General features: G+C 35.6%; 1 protein-coding gene across 1 annotated transcript in view; it reads left to right on the forward strand.

The window, feature by feature from the left end:
* Window positions 1-22,010, forward strand: part of LOC150095423 (microtubule-associated protein 1 light chain 3 alpha-like) — a 64,273-nt gene extending 42,263 nt beyond the window's left edge. The window contains exons 3-4 of the mRNA XM_090410214.1: window positions 2,858-2,964; window positions 21,285-22,010. Of these exons, the coding sequence (XP_090266340.1) occupies window positions 2,858-2,964; window positions 21,285-21,444 (267 nt within the window). The 3' untranslated portion in view covers window positions 21,445-22,010. The remainder of the gene's footprint in view (window positions 1-2,857; window positions 2,965-21,284) is intronic.
* The last annotated feature ends 514 nt before the right edge of the window (window positions 22,011-22,524 follow it).

Here is a 22,524-nt window from a genome sequence, read left to right on the forward strand (position 1 = left end):
AAAGATGAGATTGAGGATAGATGGCAGAAATTTAAAGAGGGCATAAAAAAGGCATAAACAAACAATTCCCAAATTTGAGAAGAAGATGAGTAAACCCTGGATGAATGACAAGATACTGAAAATGATGGAGGAAAGAAAGAAACACAAAAATCGTCCTGAATACAAGAACTTAAACAAGGAGATTAGGAAAGAATGTGGGATTGCAAAAGAACTATGACTCAACAACAAATGCAAGGAAATTGAACTTCTGGACAAAAAGCACAAAACCAGAGAACTTCTTGAAAAAGTTAGGGAACTAACTAGCAAATCTTGCAAAAGGTTAGGCTCTCATTGCATTGAAGATACCAGTGAAACATCTTAATGGAGAAAGACAAAATAAGGGATAGATGGGTAGAGTATTCAGAGGAACCCTACAATCATGATAGAATAGATAAGCCAATGCAAGAAGATTTGGAGGGGGTCTACTATTCTTACCTGGGAAGTAACAAATGCCATTAGGAAACTGAGACCAGGAAAAGCTCCAGGAATGGATGGAATTATGGCAGAATATCTAAAGGCTTTAGATGATAAGGCTCTAAGATCACTGACTGACATATGTAACAAAATATACGAAACTGGACACCTGCCAAAAGATTTTAAGCACCCAACGTTCCTACCAGTACCTAAAAATCGAAGACAATCAAATGTGAAGAGTACAGAACAATCAGTCAGATAGCAAAAGATATGTTATATATCATCCTAGAAAGAAATAAACATAAAATCAAACTGGAAATTAATGAAACACAATCTGGTTTTCAAGAAAATAAAGGAACTAGAGAAGGACTCTTCAACATTAGAACTATTATAGAAAGATATCTGGAGAAGCAGAAAGAAGTCTACTTATGTTTTATTGACTAGACAAAGGCCTTTGACAATATACAACATGAACAACTAATCAAATGCATCAGAAATTTAGGAGTAGATGGTAAAGATACCAGATTACTGATAAATCTATATTGGGAGTAAACTGCCTCAATAAAAATATCAGGAGAAATCTCGGAGGAATTCCCAGTAAAGAAGTATGTCAGACAAGGCTGTGTTCTTTCTCCTATATTGTTTAACTTCTATACTGAAAATATCTTCCAGCAATTAGAAGAATTTAAAGGAGGCAGGAATATAAACAACTTAAGATATGCAGATGATACAGTACTCTTCGCTGAAAAATTAAAAAGACCTTCAAAACCTACTAGAACAGACGCTGAAGCTAAGTGAAATATATGGACTTAATTTCAACTTCAAAAAAGCCATGCGGGTAACAAGAGAAAAAGGGAAAATACCTGATATATTAAGATCGGAGGAAATACTTTAGATCAAGTAGAGAGTTATATATATTTGGGCCAACCAATTACAGAGAATGGAAAGTGTGATAAGGAAATATTAAGAATAGAAATTGCTAGATCAATCTTTATTAGCATGAAAAACATTCTGACCTCAAGGGAAATTCACACAAAAACAAGAATTAGGCTGTTCAAATGCTACATATGGTCAACACTGCTATTTGGAGCAGAAACCTGGACAGTATCAAAATATTGTGAAAATAAACTTAAAAGCCTTTGAGATGTAGATCCTCAGAAGAATTCTTAGAGTGCCATGGACTGCCAAAAAAACTAATTTAGAGATGATTGGAGAAGATAGGAATCTGTTGAAAACCATTAAGAAAAGGAACACCACCTACCTTGGTCACATACTAAGGCATGAATCCCTACAAAAAACACTTCTAGAAGGAATGATACAAGGAAAAAGAAGAAAAGGAAGACAAAGAACAGATTGGGTGGGAAATATTAAGAATTGGACCTTTTTGTCCTATAAAGAATGCAAAAAAGAAGCACAAAAACGTACATGGTGGAAGCTCATGGTAGTCAGTCTCCTGGAAGGAGATGACATCTGACAAGATAATAGAATATGGGAAGGGGAGATATAGGGAGCTGAAACTATGGACATTGAAACAGTCTGAAGTACAGCAAGAATTTTAGTCTTGGATTTTGTTCATGGCCCACAATGTAACCACAAGTAATGCAGATGAGGAATGGGAAAAAATTTTAGATGTAATGGTAGGAATAGCAGAAGTGGTGAGTGGAAGAATTAAAAAAATAAATCTTTTTAGAGGCTTACAAAGACTAGATGAAATGATGATAGACTTGTCTATAATCAGAAAGAGCCATAAAAAAATAAGAGTAAAGCTGTATTGAATTTATGCAAGTTGGAAGATATTGATGAGAACTAAAAAATGTTATATGAACTTCTGAAGAACAGAAGAAATGAGATGGCAGGTTTTTTAATAAATGGGGATGGATGTGATTGCCTGAAGAGAGATTAGGATCTGTTAAATAAAGATGAAAGCCATTGCAAAATAAATTGGAATGAATACAGTGATGAGAGAGATAAGGAAATGAGTTGTGGTAGAAGTTGAATAAGCATTAAGGATAATGAAGAATGGAAATTAAAGAATGCCAAGAAATTATATTGTTGGTTTAATCTTTTATCCAAGTGTAAGCAAACAAAGTTTGCACGTGAAATCTAAACCCATGTGCTGCAACTTAAATATCAGCATATCATGTGGCTTCCTATTAAATGCCTTTGCAAAATTCAAAAAAATGGCAGTATATGTCTTTCCCCTCATCAACTGCTCTTGTCACTTTATTGTAAAAGGTAATCATATTACTAAAGCAAGAGCACCCCTTTACAAATTCATGTTGACTCTCACAGATAACATTACCCTCATCTGCCTAACACTGTATATGGTTCCTCACTAATATTAAATTGTAGTAAATAATAAATCATATCCCTCAAAAATATAAAATTTTGCTTTGAATTTCAGGTAATTATTGAACGCTATTATGGTGAAAAGCAGTTGCCTATCCTAGACAGAAGCAAATTTTTAGTACCTGACCATATTGCAGTTGGAGAATTAGTAAAAATTATCAGGTAATTTTTTCCTCTTTCAAACAATAATTGAAAGTAAATTTTTTTATAAAAATAATGGCAGAAAATTTGTAGCAATAACTTTCTCATGTATTTATATAAGGTCACTTACTCTTACTGTTAGGCTATAGAAGGCGTACAGACTCTGTTCCATTGCCCATTTAAAAATTCTCTCTGGCCTGCAAAGCAGTTGAAAGATTTAAAAAAAAAAAAAACTAGTAATTAATGTTTCATATCTCTATTAATGTGAAACAGGATGCATGTGGTGTAAGAAATAAACAATATACTGAACTTTTTAAAACGATAAGGAAAAGATGAGAGGATATAATTCAATAAAAAAAAGATAAGAACAGCAATAGAAAATAACAATTGTATAAAGAAAACTTCTTGATAATGCAGCTAATCTTTATATGACAGGTGTAAAAGATGAAAATGGAATACTGATTCCAAACAGAACAAACGTGTTGTGGATTATAGCTAAAACAATAGAGAAGGGGATATTGAAAACTACAGTGAATATATAATTGAAGATGAAAACATGCACCTACAAAATATAAAAAAAGGAAAAGACACTTGGACTTGATGGAATAGTAATAGAAATTTTGAAAGATGGATGGGGGATCTCATGCATTTAAAACTAGCAGAATTGTAAACTGAGTATAGGCAATGTATATGTTGGATTACTGAAATATCATCCTTCTGTATAAGAAAGGTGATAAAACTGACATAAGAAGTTATAAACCTATAACTCTTCTACCAGTCTTATAAGCTTTTTATAAAATTATAATTAAATAGAATAAAAAATATATTAAATTTCCATCAACCAAAATGACAGGCAGGTTTCAGAACATCCTTCTTAACTTTATATTCATATTTATGAATTTAGGAATTTATGAATACTTAAAAGAAAGAGACTTCTCAACTTTAGTTCATTTATAAGTCTTACATCATGTAATGGTAAAACACAAAAGAATATCATCATCAGTTTCTTGATATGCACTCAAAAGGTGTGTTCAGATTACCATGACAGCACTACATGATAAGCTCACATTATTATTGATCTCCTATTAATAATTTTCCTCCAAATTAGTATATTACTTGTAAGCACTCCAATATTATCATATCATATCTAATATTCCATGCTTCTAAGGCACTTTTGAATGAATCAATTCACCAGGAAAGAGACCCAGAGACCTGGGTCTTCCTCTGGGTCTCTTTCCTGCCATCTTGGCATCCAACACCTGATTTTTAATTTTTCTTCACCCATTCTATTTAAGTGACCACCTTAGATTATCTCTGCTGGCAGATTCTTGAATACTAATAATGTCAATTTCCTTTCTAATATCTTCATTTTTAATATGATTCCACCATTAATACCATATGTTCGCTCTCCTAATTTTTCTCAGAACCCTCATATCTGTGGTCTCTAGTTTTTGATCAAGTGCTCCATTTCTAACCCAACTCTCAGATCCATAACTTAAAACTGGTTTCAACACTGTCTTGTATACTGCTAGTTTGGTGTTTTGGCTAATTTCCCTCATATTGCATATAAATTGATTCAACTGGCTACTTAGTATAACAGCTTTGCTTATTCTGTTGTCTATTTCCAGATTTAACCTACCATCTTCACTAAAAACTGTGCCTAAATTGCTGAAATATTTTACTTGTTCTATGGCAGTGTTTCTCAAACTTCAGATATCCCCATACCTCTCCTTAAATTTTCGTTATTACCAAGTACCCCCCTATCAAATAATAAATAAATAAATATAGTATATTTCATTGTAAATGTCTATTTTATTTGAATTTATATGTTCATGTTAACAAAAAAATATGATTTATTTTTAATAGAACAAAATTTGGAATAGGTTCCTCTTCTATTTCCCAGCCAATGAAAATCCACATTTCAAGTAATTCATATCATACTTATGAAGATTTTTCATCTTCTTCCTAGTTGGTTCTCTACAGATGTCAGATGACACACCCTTATCAATTTCATTTGATCCAGATACAATTTCATCGTTTTCTTGTTGCTTACAGCTGCTTCTATTTGCTATATTGCTCTCTTTTGTGGGTTTTATAAATCCAATCTTTAACCAATGATCCATACTTAAGAATTTGAAAGCTAAAAAAATTAACATATTTACTTGAAAAAAACTGCGCACTTTTTTCCCAAAATTAAAGGTAAAAAATTGTGTGAGATATATGCGGGGATTTTCGGAAACTAAAGTTTTCAAAAAAAAACTGAAAATGGTGCGACTTACCAAGAAGCTCCTACTTACTATTGCTACTTTTGGCATCGAGAGCAGTTTCCTTGTGTATGTCGTCAAAGTCACCTACCCAAATAACTTCATCTTCTTTCCCATTATTTAAAGCAAAAATTACCAGTAATTTACAAGACTCGAGATATGTAGAGCAGCTATGAAGCAGTGAATATGATTGGTGTGGCATTAACAAAAGATTGCGCGAACCAAAGACAAATTAGCATTTCAACAGTTGAGTTGAAATGCTAATTCTCTTCAACTGAATTCCATAATATCCGAATGTTATGGAATTATTCCATAATTCCATAATATCCGAATGTTATGGAATTATTCCATAATTCCATAACATTCACTATATATTTCTTATTTTTAACACGTTCACGACAGCGTGGTGTCAAGCAAAACCATATGTTGCACCGACAACATATAGTTTTGCTTGAGTCTATACAGCGGTTTCTGTTGAAGGGAGATGCGATTCATTAGTTAGTGCATTTTTATCCCAGTTGTCTCTAATTACATTATTTGTTGAGAAATATAATGATTCCATGCGTTAATGATGCATAGCCGAAAATTGCCACATACCCCCCTCGAAGACCTTTCACGTTTCCCCAGGGGGTACGCGTACCACGCTTTGAGAAACACTGTTCTATAGGATTGTCATTCAGAATGCAGCTGAAGTTTTCTATGCTCCTGCCTATTTTCATAGTTTTGTTCTTTTTATTGTTGATTTTCTTGTCAAATTTGTTACAGCTATTATTCAATTTATTTAGTGAATCCTGGAGACTTGCACTAGATGTGTTTAGAGTACAACATCTTCTGCATAAAGCAAAGAGCTAAGTTTGACATCTACAATTCTAATATTAGGCTTGATACAACTTTCTTTCATAATGTGATTCATATAGATGAATTTTACACTAAACCATCTTCCTGTATTTCCCTCAATTCTAACAGTTGATTAGCAACTTAAATATAGATTATGTATTGCTTTGTATAATGTTCCATTCACCCCATATAATTGTAGTGTTTTGAAAAGCTTTTATCTGGGCACCTTGTAATGTGCCCATGATTTCTCAACTTCTCTTCTTCTTCCTCCAGAACATGTTACCACCTTCCTGATATTTATTTTCTATATTCTTACCAAAGTCTTCCCATGACTTGTTTAGCTACTTTTACACATAGCTTAGCTCGCTTACATTTTTCTCTGTATTCCTTTACTGACTGATTTTGATGGGAACTTTTGGTATGATTCCTTCTTCTCCTGGACTGTTTCTTTAACTTCTTGTGTCCCCCATGGTGTCCTTATTTTTCTATCCTTGCAGGCATCTTCAACACATACCTCCTTAGTTGAGTCAAGCAATATCTTCTTCAGAATTTGCCACTGAGACTCCAATGTTTGCTGCTTGTTTTCAATTTGTTTCATTTTTTTCTTCAATAATGTTTGTAAAGTCAAGTCTGCAATTTACTTCTAAAAGCTGCTCAACTTTAATTATTTTTAAAACTTTCTTACATACTGTTACATAAGTGATATCCATTTTTATCCTGCTTAGTACTAAGTAACGATCACTTCCAGTTTCAAATTCTCTATACACACTTGTATCCTGAACAAGACTGATTTTACTATCAACAATGACATAGTCAATGAGGCTTTTCTTATTTCTTGCATTTTCTCCCATGTAGATCTTTATTTTGGAACATGGTGTTAGTAATGACCAGTCCATGTCCTTAGCAGAAATACAGTAAATACTTACCATAATTATTAGCTTTGCCCTTTTCTCCAAAATTTTTCAAAATATTCCTGTATGCATGCCTGATGGAATTCATTCCTTACTCTGCTGTTCAGATCTCCAAACAAGGAGATATGAACAACAGAGTAGGGATTTTTTTTTTTTTTTTTTTTTTTCATTTTCTTTGTCAGCTGCCTGTTTTAATGACTCAAAAAAATTCCTCCACTTCTTCCTTAGAAGAACCTTCTGTGGGACCATAGGCACAAATAAGTTCCATTGTCTATGTCTCCATTTTGAAGTTGGCCCACATAACTCTACTTGAAACTGCCTTCCAATCAAGTTTATCTTCATGATCAGTGTTGAATGCTATCACTACTCCTACAAAATGATATACCTATTTCTTCAACTTTGATACTTATGAAAAAGCCTTCATCTCGATAGGAATATATAAAATGTTAGAAGCTTTAAAACATATAAGAATAGTATTTATTTTAATACATTAGCTCATCTATATGAGAGAGGTTCAGCAGTAATAAATTTACATGGAAGAGAAATAGAAATAAAAAGAGGAGTCAGACAAGAAGATTCTATCTCACCAAAATTATTTGCTATAGCTTTTGTCTTGAATATCCAGTTGTTTCCGACTTTTGGTATCCTGTGAACAAAGGCTCTTCATCTCATTCAACTCTTGTCTTTTCTTTCAAAAGTTTGTAAATTCAAGTTGGCAAGTTCCTTTATATTGTCCAACCAGGTCTTTTGTGGTCTTCCATTCCTTCTCTTTCCCTCAATCTTCCCCAACATAACTGCCATTTCCACTGCATCTGCCACATAATATGCTTAAAGTACATTAACTGCTATTTAACGATCATTGTCTACAAGTATCATTCTGTCTTTATATGCTCTGAAATCTTCTTATTAGTCATTCTTTGCCATCCATGGGATTCTTAATAGTCTCCTCCATTTCCCCATAATTAATAATCCAGCTGTTGCATCCATATATTACTACCAGAAATACTATTGCTTTGGCAATTGTAACTTTTGTAACATTACTAACATCACTTTCATAATTTTTGTCAGGTTTAACATAGCTTTTTTTACCCCATGGCTACCCTTCTTTTAATTTCATCTTCATATTGACCATCATTTCGTATTCTGGACCCCAGTAAATCATAACTTTCAAACATTTCTGTTTTATCTCTTTCAATCTTAAATTCATCCAAATTTCCAGAAGCAATCCTTTTTGTTTTGATAATGTTTAAATCAAATGTCTCAAATATATTGTCTTAAATTCAAGTACACTAATGCTAGGAGTATTAGGAACAAGAAGGAAGAGTTTTTGGCCATGGTTGGCACTTCCAGACCACAGGTTATTGGTATTAGTGAATCATGGCTGACTGTAGATGATATAGTTAGCCATGATTCACTAATACCAATAACCTGTGGTCTGGAAGTGCCTGTAGATGATATAGTTAGTGGGATTGAATGTGATGGGTATAGTGTGTTCAGGAATGACAGGGAGAATAAAATGGGGGGAGGAGTATTGTTGATGATAGCTGATAAGCTACAGCCAAGGAGAATAGAAGTTGAATTGCAGGATAGAGAAAAGAGCACATTTGAGGCCATTTGGTGTGAGATTGTGGCTAGCAGAACTAAATATACAATTGGGTGCTGCTATAGACCAGGTGATGGAAAAGATGGTGGGGATAGTATGCATACGCAAATAGAAGAAATGAGTGGAAGGAGGGTAATTATTATGGGAGATTTCAACTGTGGTCGCATTGATTGGAGTGAGGAGAGGACACACGGGAGGAAGGAATTGGATTTTATGCTGTTATTAAGGGATAACTATATGCGACAGCATGTAATGGAAAATACTAGGGGTCAGAGAGTGCTTGACCTAGTAATTGCAAATGAGAATGTGGCTGTAACGAACATGACCATGTTGCCACCAATTGGTGAGAGTGACCATAAGGTCATGACTTGGGAGGTGGCTAAAGGTGTGGAATTTTCAATTAAGACAGGGTACATGTGGAATTATTGGGCTGGAAAGTATGACAAGCTTAGGAGTTTGATTGGTTCAGTGCCATGGCATGTACAACTGCAAGGACTAGAAGTTGATAGTGCATGGGAGGCAGTTAAGAAGTGTTTGCATGAAGCAATGGCTGACTGTATACCTAGAGTCCGAATAATAAATCAAGTAGGGGTTAAATGGATGAATAACACCATTAAGCTTGAGCTGCAAAAAAAGAAACAACTATGGAGGGAATTTAAGGAGAAAGGTGACCGGCAGGCACATGAACGGTATAAAGCGCAGGCCAGAAGGGTAACAAGTGTGGTAAGAAAAGCAAAAAAGGATTACGAAAGAACATTGGCCATGCAGGCTAAAGAGAATCCTAAACAGTGTTTTAGATATGTAGCAAGTAAAAGGAAAAATGTACATGGCAGAATGAATTTAAAGAATGCCGATGGTAGGGAGGTAACTGAATCAGTTGATATAGTTGAGTTACTGAGTGAGCACTTTGCAAGTATATATCATCTAGGTGGTGACATTGCAGAAACGAATAAACCAGTAGATTATACGGGAATTGTGGTGAATGAAGTGGAGGTGAGTAGTCTATTGCATAACCTCAATGTCAATACATCCGTGGGATAGGATGGTATACCAACTCGTGTCATACGAGAAGCAGCTAAAGAATTGTCAGTACCCTTGACCATTTTGTTTAATTTGAGTCTCGGGTCTGGGTTAGTCCCGAGGGGGTGGAAAGAGGGGAAAATAGTTCCACTGCATAAAGGTGGTTCCAAGACTGCTGTTGTAAATTACCGACCGATTAGCATATCAGGAATCATTGTCAAGGCCTTAGAGAAATTAGTCAAGAAAAGAATATACAGGATTGGATAGATGAAAATGGAATATTGTATGGGGGACAACATGGTTTTGTGAAGGGTAGATCATGCCTCAGTAACTTGCTCACATTTTATAACACAGTGACGGCCGAACTGGATAGGGGTAATGGATTTACAGTGATACTACTGGACCTTGCCAAGGCCTTTGACAGGTTACCACATGGAACCCTAATCAGTAAACTGGAGCAGATGGGGATAGATATAGGGTTATTGAGATGGATAGGAGGGTGGTTGAAGGAGAGATACCAGAGAGTGGTTTATGCAGGAGTGGAGTCTAAAAGACGGCTTGTGACTAGTGGTGTGCCGCAGGGCTCTGTTCTTGGACCACTGCTTTTCAATTTGTTCATCAATGATATAGGAAAGGATTTGAGAGGAAGTGTTCACTTGTTTGCTGATGATGCAAAGTTGGGTAGAGCAATTGTGAGTGCACAGGATGATTTGGATAGTTTGGAGGACTGGGCTAGGAAAAATGGATGTCAATTTAATGTGGCAAAGTGTAAGGTTATGCACTTTGGGATGAAAAGAATAGCAGCAGTATATCACATTGGTGGAACCATACTCCAGGAGATTGATGAGGCCAGGGATTTGGGAGTGTTGGTGGATAGGGAATTGAAGTTAAGGGGGCACATTGCAAAAGTGACTAAATCAGCTCATCAAATCACTTGGCTTCTGAAAAATACTTTAACATGCAGAGACAAAGAAGTTGTTGTTCCTCTGTATCGAGCCTTGATAAGACCCCATCTGGACTACTGTGCCCAGTTATGGGCACCAGGGTTTCTTCGTGATGGGGAGGAAGTGGAGAGGATCCAGAGACGAGTGACCAAGATGATAGAAGGTCTGTGGAATGAACCTTATGAGAATAGGTTGAAGATTTGTGGGTTGCAGAGATTGGACGATAGGCGAAGGAGGGGTGATATGATTGAGACATTCAAATTACTGAAGGGTTTCTATAAGATTGATCCAGAAGATATTTTTGAAAATATGACTGGTGGTTAGAGGACTAGGGGCCATGCATGGAAGCTGGGCAAGAGCGTGGTTGACAAGGGAGTTAGAGCTAGGTTTTTTACTTAGAGAGTTGTGAATGAGTGGAATAAGCTTCCCGAGTCTGTTGTGGGTGCTACGACCATGAATGAGTTCAAGGCAAGGTATGATAGGTACTGTGTCAATGTCGAATAGTTGTTCTTGACATGATGTTAGGGCCTCCCTCGATGAATCTGTCGACTCCTTGGAGTTGCCCGGAACAATAATAATCATTCTGTCTTTATATGCTCTGAAATCTTCTTATTAGTCATTCTTTGCCGTCCATGGGATTCTTAATAGTCTCTTCCATTTCCCCATAATTAATAATCCAGCTGTTGCATCCATACATTACTACCAGAAATACTATTGCTTTGTCATTTGTAACTTTTGTAACATTACTAACATCACTTTCATAATTTTTGTCAGGTTTAACATAGCTTTTTTTACCCCCTGGCTACCCTTCTTTTAATTTCATCTTCATATTGACCATCATTTCTTATTCTGGACCCCAGTAAATCATAACTTTCAACCATTTCTGCTTTATCTCTTTCAATCTTGAATTCATCCAAATTTCCAGAAGCAATCCTTTTTGTTTTGATAATGTTTAAATCAAGTCCAAATTTTTTGCCTTTCCCTCTTAACCAACTGAATCCACTGCTCCAGATTTTCCTTATTTATTTTTGCCACCCTTAATTCCTACTTGATGTTTGTCTAAGTTGGCCATTCTCGTAATATATTGACTGTTATTATTATTAGACAACTCCAAGGAATCCTGAGACTCATTGAGGGCAGCCCCTAAACATCATGGCAAGAACTATCCAAGATTTGCACAGCACCTATCATACTTTGCTTTGAACTCATTCAAAGTCATGACACCCACAACAGACTCTGGCAACCTATTCCACTCATTCACTACTCTCCAAGCAAAAAAACAATTTCTAACACCCTCACTAACAACACTCTTACTCAGTTTCACTGATGGGCCCCCTAGAAAAACAAAAACTATCAGTTTCACTGATGGCTTTTTGTCTTTCTTATCACAGTTCTCCAACAACCAGTTCTGAAAAATTTCCTCTAAATTGATCTTGTAAAAACCCTTCCATAATTTGTGTCTCAGCATATAACCCCTTTTCAGCCTGTCAACCAGTTTCTGTAACCCACAAATCTTCTACCAGGTTCATTGCATAGACCTCTTACCATTTTGATAACTTGCCTCTGGATCCTCTCCACCTCATCATCAAAAAATCCTGGCACCCAGATCTGCACGCAGTAGTCAAGCATGGGATCTTATCAAGGCTCAATAAAGAGAAACAATAACCTACTTGTCTCTGCACGTCAAAATATTCTTTATCAATCAACCAAGTGATCTGATGAGCTGTTTTAGCCACTTTTGCTCTGTGTCCCCTGAATTTTAACTCCATATACAGTAACACTTCCAAGTCTCTGGATTCGTCAGTTTCTTGGAGTATAGTTCCAAGTGTGGTATACATCTGGTAATCTTTTAATGTGGTATACATCTGGTAATCTTTTCACCCTAAAATGCATAACCCTACACTTTGCAACATTAAACTGACATCTATTCCTTTGCCCAGTCTGTCAATTTATCCAAATCATCTTGCAAAATTTGGACATCATCTGTATTAACTATTGCTCTACCTACTTTGCATCATCATCAGCAAACAACTGAACAGTTCCCCCTCAGATCCTTTCCTGTATAATTAATGAACAAATTAAACAATAGCAGTCCAAGAACAGAACCCTGCAGCATGCCACTAGTTACAGGCCTTCTTTTTGACTCTACTCCTAAATAAACTACTCTTTGATATCTCTCCATCAACCACCCTCCAATCCATCTTACCAACCCTATATCCATCCCCATGTGCTGCACTTTACTGATTAGAATTCCATGTGGTATACTGTCAAAGGCCTTTGCAAAGTTTAGCAGTATCAGTGTAAACCCATTACCTTTATCCAACTCAGCTGTCACCATCATCATCAAATTCCTGACATGTACCATTAAGAGATGTACAAGAAATTATAGTACTACATGAAAAACTTGCATCATTGCTAACTTCCTATCTTCAATTTTCCTCCAAATCAATCTGTTACCTATCAAGACTTCAATATTATCAGGTCTTATATTTCTATCTTCTATAGCACTTTATACTGTATCAATCCACTTGTATCTTGGTCTTCCTCTGGGTCTTTTTCCTGCCAACCAGGCAGAGAACACTTGTTTTGATCATTTTTCTTCTCCCATTCTGTTTAAGTGACAATACCACCTGAGATTAGCTTTGCTAACACATTCCTGGATGTTACTATTATAAAATGTGAGGCATAACCTATCCTTCAGAAAACCATGTTTTTCCCCTATACAGTATCCCATTTCTATCTATCCATTCCTGTATGTATTTCCATCCATCCATGCTTGACCAACTTCTCGAATCCTTCGATAACAACTCCTGATGTGCTGATCAGTCAGTAATTTGCTATGTCTGTCTTGTAGCCTCCTTTATGCAATAGAACTATTTTCCCCTCAGGACTAACCCAGAGCTGAGACTTAGATTAAACAATATGGTCAAGGGCACTGACAATTCTCTTGCTACCTCACGTAAAACTCTAGCTGGTATACCATCCAATCCCACAGCTGTATTCACATAAAGATTTTGTAATATGCTATGCACCTCTGTTACATTTACATCAGTTCCGATATAAGCCTTTGATTCTCTTGTTCCTGTAATATTACAACCACCACCACCTGGATGATATGCTCTTGCAAAGTAATAGTAATACACTTAGTAATTCTACTATTTCAACTGATTCAGTTACCTCCCAACGATCGGCATTCCTTAAAATCATTCTACCATATATGTTCTTTCTTTTACTTGCAGCATATCAGAGAACTGTTGGAGATTCTTTTTAGTCTGCATTGCTAACTTCATTTCATAATCTGCTTTTGTCTTTCTTATCACACTAGTAACCCTTCTGGTTTGTGCCTTGTACTCTTCATGCCTGCAGGTCATCTTTCTCCTTAAATTCTCTCTGCAATTGTTTCTTTTTTTTTTTTTTTTGCAGTTCCAGTTTGATGATGATATTCATCCATTTAACTCCCACTTGATTTACTCTCCTGATTCTAGATATGCAGTCTGCAATTACCTCCCTCAAACACTCCATTTCCACTTCCCTTACCTTTCCAGAAATGCAAAGAATATATGGTAATTCCACACAAGGGTGGCTCAAAGACTGATGTATCCAACTATCAACCAATCAATATCTCAAGAGTGGTGGTGGTGAAGATTTTGGAAAAAATGGTTAGGGCTTGCATTCAGAAATGGGTTGACAGTGAATCTCTACTTTGCAATGAACAGCATGGGTTTACTAAGAGAAAATCATGTTTTAGCAACTTGCTTACATTCTATAATAATGTTAACATTAAACTAGACAAGGAGAATGGATATACCATGATACTTTTGAATTTTGTTAAAGCTTTCCACAGAATACAGCATGGAAGACTGTTGCATAAATTGGAGAATATGATTTGGATTATAAACTATTAGCATGGATAAGAGAATGGCTAACTGACATATCAAAAAGTGGTATACGGGAGATGTTATTCTCAAGATTTAAGATAACTCGTGGTGCACCACGAGGATCAGTCCTTGGTCCACTGTTATTCAATCTGAATGAGAAGGATATGATATCCTGTCATATCCTTCTCATCCATCTTAGGACAAGTTGAGTCCCCTCCTAATGATCGGTTACTGGCATATTAATGCAACTGGTTCATCACTCCTCTGCTGCATCCCCTAAGGGTGATAATCATGACTGTAATCTATGTGTGTTCACGGGGCCGATTTGTCTGCTTGCAGGATGAAAACCCCTGATAAACTGGGGGGAAACACCCTGCTGTCCATACCCAAGACTGGCTAACTTGTCTATGGCTGAGGAAGATCTTTGAGCTCCTCACGTCGTCGACGGGAATTGAACCTAGAACACTCCTTCCCCAGGCATATCGTCGTAAAGTGCATAGTCGCTAGGCTAACCATGTGAGCTATTCAATCTATACATTAATGATATTGGGAATGATTTGACAGGCAATATACAGCTATTTGATGATGATGATGCAAAGATAGGTTGGGTAATCAGGAATGCTGCTGATATGCAGTACTTGCAGAATGATTTGAATAGGCTGGAATTGTAGGCATGGAAAAATGGATGTCAGTGAATGCGAAGTCATGCACTTTGGTGTGATTAGATATCCAATGTCATATTATATTGGTAGGATTATGCTAGAAGAACCTGATCAGGTTAGATATCTTGGAATGTTAGTAGATAGCAAGTTGCAGTTCAGGTGCCATGTAGCAAAGATTGCAAATACAACTTAAAAATAATTGCAATTCTGAAATGAACTTTAACATGTAAAGATAAGGATGCCATTTTGCCTCATTATGTGGATTTGATAAGACCTCAGTTGGACTATTATGTGCAGGTCTGGTTTCTGTTGTGATTTTGATACAGTGGAGAGAGTGCAAAGCAGAGTGTTTAAAATGATATCAAGATTGTGGAATACTGATTAGGAAGACAGATTAAGAATTTGTGGACTGCAAACAGGAGAAAGAGGAGTGATATGATTGAGACGTACAAACTTCTGAAAGCATCATACATGATTTCAGTTGATGGAATTTTTTATTTTATGGAGGGGAGGAAGCAAAAGAGGGCAGAAGTAATAAACATCATTCCAGACCTCTTTCTTCTAGACATCACACAGATGTTTAGACACTGCCTTCAGTCTAATTTCTTCAAGGTTAACAACACTATATACCAACAATTAGAAGGCCTAGCAATGGGAAGCCCACTATCACCATCTTGTGCAGACCTTTTCATGGAAAAACTTGAAAAAGATATTCTCTCCACAATCTCTCCTAGACCATCTATATGGTGGAGATATGTAGATGATATCTTCATTATATGGCAAGACAGCTTAGAAAACCTAAAATCGTTTGTGAATAAAATCAACTCAATACATAACAAGATAAAATTCACTCTGGAAGTGGAAAACAACAGCCAACTGCATTTTTCAGACATCTTGATAATGAGACAATCAAATAGTGTCAAATTATCTATTTACAGAAAGCCTACAGACACTGGGAGATATCTTCATTACATTTCAAACCATCACAGGACACACAAACTGAGCATTATCCACATGTTGAAAAATAGAGCCCAAAAGTTTATATCAGAAGAGGAGGATACACAGACTGAACTCTCACTTATAGCCAACACATTATCACAAAATGGATATCCTCCAAACATCATCAAAAAATATCTATACGGTGACAACCCCAGAGAAGAAGAATCAAGCTCTGAGTACATTTCTACTGTAGTGATCCCTTTCATCTGGTCAATTTCTTATCAAATAGCCAGAATATTAAGAGCCTACAACATCAGAGTGGTTTTCAAACCAACCACCAGCATCAGACAGGTTTTAGGATCCCCAAAAGATAAGGTACCATTCTACAAATATCCAGGAGTATATCACATTCCTTGCTCCTGTGGTCTTGCCTACATCGGACAAACTTCACAGAGTTTAGAGATCAGACAAAAAGAACACGTTGGTAATGTAAACCACAACAAAAGTATTTCTTCCGGCTTAGCACATCATTTCTGTACGTCTGACCACACGATAGAGTGGCAAAACAGCTATGTCATATTTGGATGACGACTACAGACATCTTTTATTCAAGCAAGCCACAATAGTGTTATTAACTGTCAGAAACCTCAACAGAAATCAGGGTACTATTCTGAACAGTTCGTTAAAAAACCCTGATACTCTCTCTAAATCCATCTGAACTACAGCTAGCCAGTAATCACATTACGCGTTTACAACAATCACGCATGCATGATAATGAATAAGAACAATAAGTCCTTTCAATCTCTGTCACACGAACGTGCAACCTTAGCTACTAGATTGTTCACAACGTTTTATGTTCCTTTCAATTTGCATTTACTAGGTTTTTATGCTTTTCCATCAACGCCTTGAAAAAGCTAGACAGTTTGCTAGCGAAACTGGTAGGCAAAAAATGTAAGATGTTTGTACGAATTACAATATGGTCAGTATTAAAACAATAAATTTGTATGTTTAACAAAATATTATATTCAGGCATAAGAATCAGGAAAAGAAGGTGTAGCTGTAGTATTCAAGACTAAATTACAAGGCTAATCATCTTGAATGGCAAGCAATATCAAGTAGAGTGATGTGAGCAGATATCAGAGTGGAGAACTGGACAATGAGACTTATTTGTGCCACAGAAGGTTCTACTAAGGTAGAAGTGGAGGAATTTTTTGAGGCTTTAGAGTAAACAACTGACACAATGGAAAAGGAAAAGTTTTCCTTTTCCATTGTGTTGGAGATCTGCATGGCAGAGTAGGAAATGATTGTCAGACATACAGAAATATTTTGGGAAATTTGGAGAAGAGAGCAAAGCTGACGGCAAATATTTGTTGGATTACTGTTCAGGACATGGATTGGTTATTACTAACACAATGTTCGAACATAAAAATGTGCATAAATTCACATAGAGAGAAGAGGCAAGGAATATATAAGAAAAGTGGAATTGACTATATTATTGCTGATAGTGATGTTTACCCACTGGTGCAGGACACCAGAGTGTACAGAAGATTTGAAATTGGAAGAGATCGCCATTTAGACTTGAGCAGGATAAAATTGAATTTCATATTGAAAGAAAGACCATGTAAGAAAGTTGTAAAGTGAATAAAACTTGAGCAGCACATAGATGTGAACTGTAGGCTAAAATACACAAACATTATTCCAGAAAAAATGAAAGACTTTGCAAACAGAATCAAACCTCGGAGATTCAGTGGCAAGCCCTGAAGAAAACATTGATTGATTCAGGCAGAAAGGCATGTGGTGAGGTTGTCTGAAAGGATAGAAAAATCAGAACTCCATGGTAGGTACAGGAAGCTAAAGAGGCAGTGAAGAAAAAGAAGAAACATATCAAAAGTTCCTGGCACATAAGTCAGCTTGTGCTCTTAGAGAATACAGAGACAAATGTAAAACTAGCTAAACAAACATTCGGCTATGAAACAATATGGGATGTAATATCCCTTAACTTAAATAAGTTTATATGTCGCCGAATTGAAGCCTTTCGCGCTTCATATAATTAATAATTTATTAGGACACCTTCTTGGCAATTGTCATAGTAGGGTATATGTAAGTTCTGTTTGCTACAAACTTGGTATTTCTAGGTCTACCTACTCACTGATGAGACTTCAATAAAGGTTGAAACCGGTCTGGGTAGTGACCTTCTCTCACTCATAATGTAAAACAGTAATACAGCTCCTAGGAGCTGGGTTTCACATTATGGGGAAATATCAAGAATAGTGATCGGAGCTTGCTCCACCCTTACCATGAGTTGCTTCAGTGTTGCACTCCCTAAAGGGTCAGTTGTAACACTATTCAGGTATTTGCTTATGCTTGGACTCACCGAACTTTATATATTTACTATATTCAGCATGAAACTCTTTGAGTTTCTTATTCGGCTATGAAACAATATGGGATGTAATATCCCTTAACTTAAATAAGTTTATATGTCGCCGAATTGAAGCCTTTGGCTCTTCATATAATTAATGATCATGGGAAGACTTTGGTAAGAACATAGAAAATAAATATCAGGAAGGTGGTAAAATATTCTAGAGGGAGGCTGTTGAAAAAGCTCAGAAATGGAGGAAAGAGTGCTGTAAAAGGAATTAGAGATCATAAAGGGGACATGAAAACTGGAGAAAAAGATATTATTATTCTTGCAGGCAACTCCAGAGGGTCCTTACTCATCTACTCACCAGAGTAGAGTCCAATGAGTTTTTTACTCTGATGAGTACAGTCCAAGCCTTATCGAACAATAACCTGTTTGTGTCTGTTTGCCAAAGTATTCTTCAGTAACCGGGTGATCTGATGAGCTGCTTTAGCCACTTTTGCTATGTACCCCTAAAGTTTAACTCCCTATCCATTAACACTCCCAAGACTCTGGCTTCATCAATTATCTGACATACAGTTCCACTAATGGGGTATACTACTGATAATTTTTTCACCCCAAAATGCATAACGTTATACTTTGCCACATTAAACTGACATCCATTCTCCTTAGCTCAGTCTGGCAATCTATCCAAATCATCCTGCAAAATTTTGACATCACCTGTGTTAACTATTGCTCTACCCAACTTAGTGGAGATGGTAAATTATGTATATCGAAATAGACAACAGAATCAACAAAGCTGCTGTGGTCGGAAGTTAACTGAATAAATTTATATGCAATAAGAGAAAATTAGTCAAAACACTAAATTAGCTGTATATAAGGCAGTGTTGAAACCAATTTTAATTTATGGATCTGAGAAGTGGGTTAGAAAAAATAAACACTTGACCAAAGACAAGAGTCCTGAGAAAGATTAGGTGTGTGAACAGATGGTATCAATGGCAATATCATATTAAAAATGAGAATATTAGGAAAGAACTTGACATTGTTAACATCCAGGAATGTGTTAGCAGAGCTAATCTCAGGGTATGGTCACTTAAACAGAATGGGAGAGGAAAAATTAGCAAAACAAGTGTTGTGTGCCAGGTTGGCAGCAAAAAGACCCAGAAGAAGACCAAGATATAGGAGGATTGATAAGTAAAAAATTGCCGTAGTTTAAAAATTGATAATGTTGGAGTCTTGACAGATAAGAGATTGCTTTGGAAGAAAATTGTTGATAGGAATTAAGTTATGTACGTTCTTCATGCACTACTACAGTGGTGGCTCGTTCATAAGCACTGTAGCACCCCCAAGGAAAAAATGAAAAAATTAAATTTTGTCTGTGTTTATAAATAATAATGCTTTCAACATTATATAAATGCAATACAACATGTTAAAGGTTACAGCTTATGTTTTGGCATTGATTGAATAGTTAATAACTGGAATTGTTCGATTAACACTTTAGATTACAAAACAAATGCACTGCGATCTAACACCGATATTCGTTTGTGCTTGTCATTGCACGTTACTTCATTAAATACACTGCCGCTTGGGCAGTGTATCATAAGCTTGTGCGCGTTATTTCTGTGAGATATGAAATGTTTATTATTGGTGCATGTTCATGGTGAACTATTTTTTATAAATCTTATTTTATTTTGCTAAAATAACATATAATTATTTACTTATTATAGATACAAGGCTGAATTAGGACGAGTGTCACTGTTAAAAATATGAAAAGAATTATATTTTTTCAATATCGTTACATGAAACAAATGCACTGCGATCTAATGCCGATATTCATTTGCGCTTGTCATTGCTATTGATACGAAACTTTTATTATTGGTGTTTGTTTGTGGTGAGGATGAAATATTTTTAATAAAGCAATTTTTTAATATGTAAATTTATTTATTAATAAATTCGTTACTGATTAAGAAAAAAAAGGTTTTTTGTATATGCAGCACCCCCACTTAAAATTTTCACCAGCCACCACTGCAATACTATCATAATATCCTGTACATCCCTGGAGGGTATATGTCAAGCATTTGATGATGATAATCATATCTTCTCGTAACATCACTGCTCTCTGACGTTGCTTTTCTTGATGGAACATGAACAGTAGATCTTCATGCAGTTGAAAGACTGATTATACAAGATTCTCCACTTCACACAAAACTCTTAAACTGTCATTGAACCATGCTTCAGGCTGACTCAATGATTTTCCACACTTGGGGAATGCATTCCACTTACCAACCATTCTTCATGAAGAGGTGTTCATCTTCCCTTGCTCACTCTCCATATGTACACTGCCAAGGATGGAATTGACCTCTTGCTCTATTCCTGAATCTCTGTCTATTCTGTATGGAAAATCTTTTCCACATTAATCTTTTTTTACAACTTATTTGTATCTTTTATAGCTCTTCTCCTCCAACTCTGCGGTCCCTCTGTGCCGCCATTTCCAGATCTTTTTCACCTACATCTCTTCCCATATATGTGGAATATATACAACTTCTGCATTGATTCAACCTTGTTATCTTCCTGGGTCTGGATAGTGACCCTTTCAATAATGCATATCAGGTATGGAGTATTTTTGTCCAGGAGGAAGTGTGTGCTTTGCATTATGGGATACGGAGACAATGAATGTGAAGTCAACAGTCCCTATACAAGTAGCCCAGTAAGGAAGTTATTTCTCATGCATTCTTTGTTTGCTTATACTTGTGTAAAGGAGTAAACAAAAAAAAAGATAATTTTTGTTAAGGGACAATAAAGAATTTACTTAGTAACCAAGTGAAAAAAAAACTTTATACAATGAACAACAATGTGCATTGGGTGGGTGGGTGTTGGTGTGTTATTTAATTTATTTTCTTTTTTTTTTTTTTTTTTTTTTGCAGAAGACGGCTACAGCTTCATCCAAACCAAGCTTTTTTCCTTCTGGTAAATCAACATAGCATGGCACCTGTTTCAATGACACTAGGAGAGCTTTATGAAAGAGAAAGAGATGAAGATGGATTTTTGTACACAGTATATGCTTCACAAGAAGTATTTGGTTGATTATTTATAGAATTATGTTTGACTTTTCTGTGTAACATAATATCATCTCATTGGTTTATAAAATTGTTGTAGAATGTTCATTTGCACATTTTGGAAAGTGGAAGTATGTATTAAACAGTGATATCTGAAACTTATCAATATGATGCAAGTTATTCTTCACTTTTTAAAGATTTTTTCTTACTTTTTTACATTAGGATTTGTGCATAAAGTCAGTTTGTATAGTCTGTTATTTCACTTCTTTGAAATTGTTTCAAGCTGAAAGCATTTGGCAGATTATGGCAGCAGGAACTGCCTTAATGGTCATGTGAAATAAAGAGAGGGGGGGAAATGGGATTGTATATGTATGCTGTATATTTTTATATTAATCCTTGGTCTCTGCTGTATTTAAATGTAAAATAATGATTAACATTTTGCATATCACAGATTATATTTAGCAAATGACTAATTTCTCATGTTTATTTTATTTTTTATAGGATATTGCCATTATTTTTCAAGTAGCTTAAAAATGTAGACAAACTCGGAGGCTATCAAAACAATAAATTTGACAATACTGTTGTTCAGAATAATTTTCTGTTTGAGCATATCACTTAAACATTTATCTTTCTGTAACCATATTCTATTACTGATGGAATGATTAATTTGATAAAAATTCACTTTTGGTTTTGTAAGTGATCAGCCAAGTGGAATACACATCTGGTGTGCATAGGAAGCTTTATTAAAAATTCCTACTTTTTGAAATTAATAAACTATTAGGGAACACCCTGAATATTTTCAAAATAAATTTTTAATTTATTTTGAAATTTAGTGAGTCATTTACTGATTTTAATTCAATTATAAACTAAAACAAGTGAAAATTTTTTAATAAATTTTTTTAAATAACGAAACCTGTGGTGTGTTCATAATTAGAAGAAACACACGTATAAACCACAGTGAAAATTATTTAATTGTAAATATTTCATCCTAAGTATCTTAGGACATCATCAGTACAGTATTTAAACAAAATTAGGAATAACATACAGTTAGGGCACATGATTAGATTGTAATCATGCGCCCTAACTGTATGTTATTCCTAATTTTGTT

The sequence above is a fragment of the Typopeltis vanoorti genome, chromosome 20 (assembly GCF_054136105.1).
Source record: "Typopeltis vanoorti isolate ZY-2024b chromosome 20, IOZ_Tvanoo_1.0, whole genome shotgun sequence".
In the NCBI taxonomy this organism is placed as follows: domain Eukaryota; kingdom Metazoa; phylum Arthropoda; class Arachnida; order Uropygi; family Thelyphonidae; genus Typopeltis; species Typopeltis vanoorti.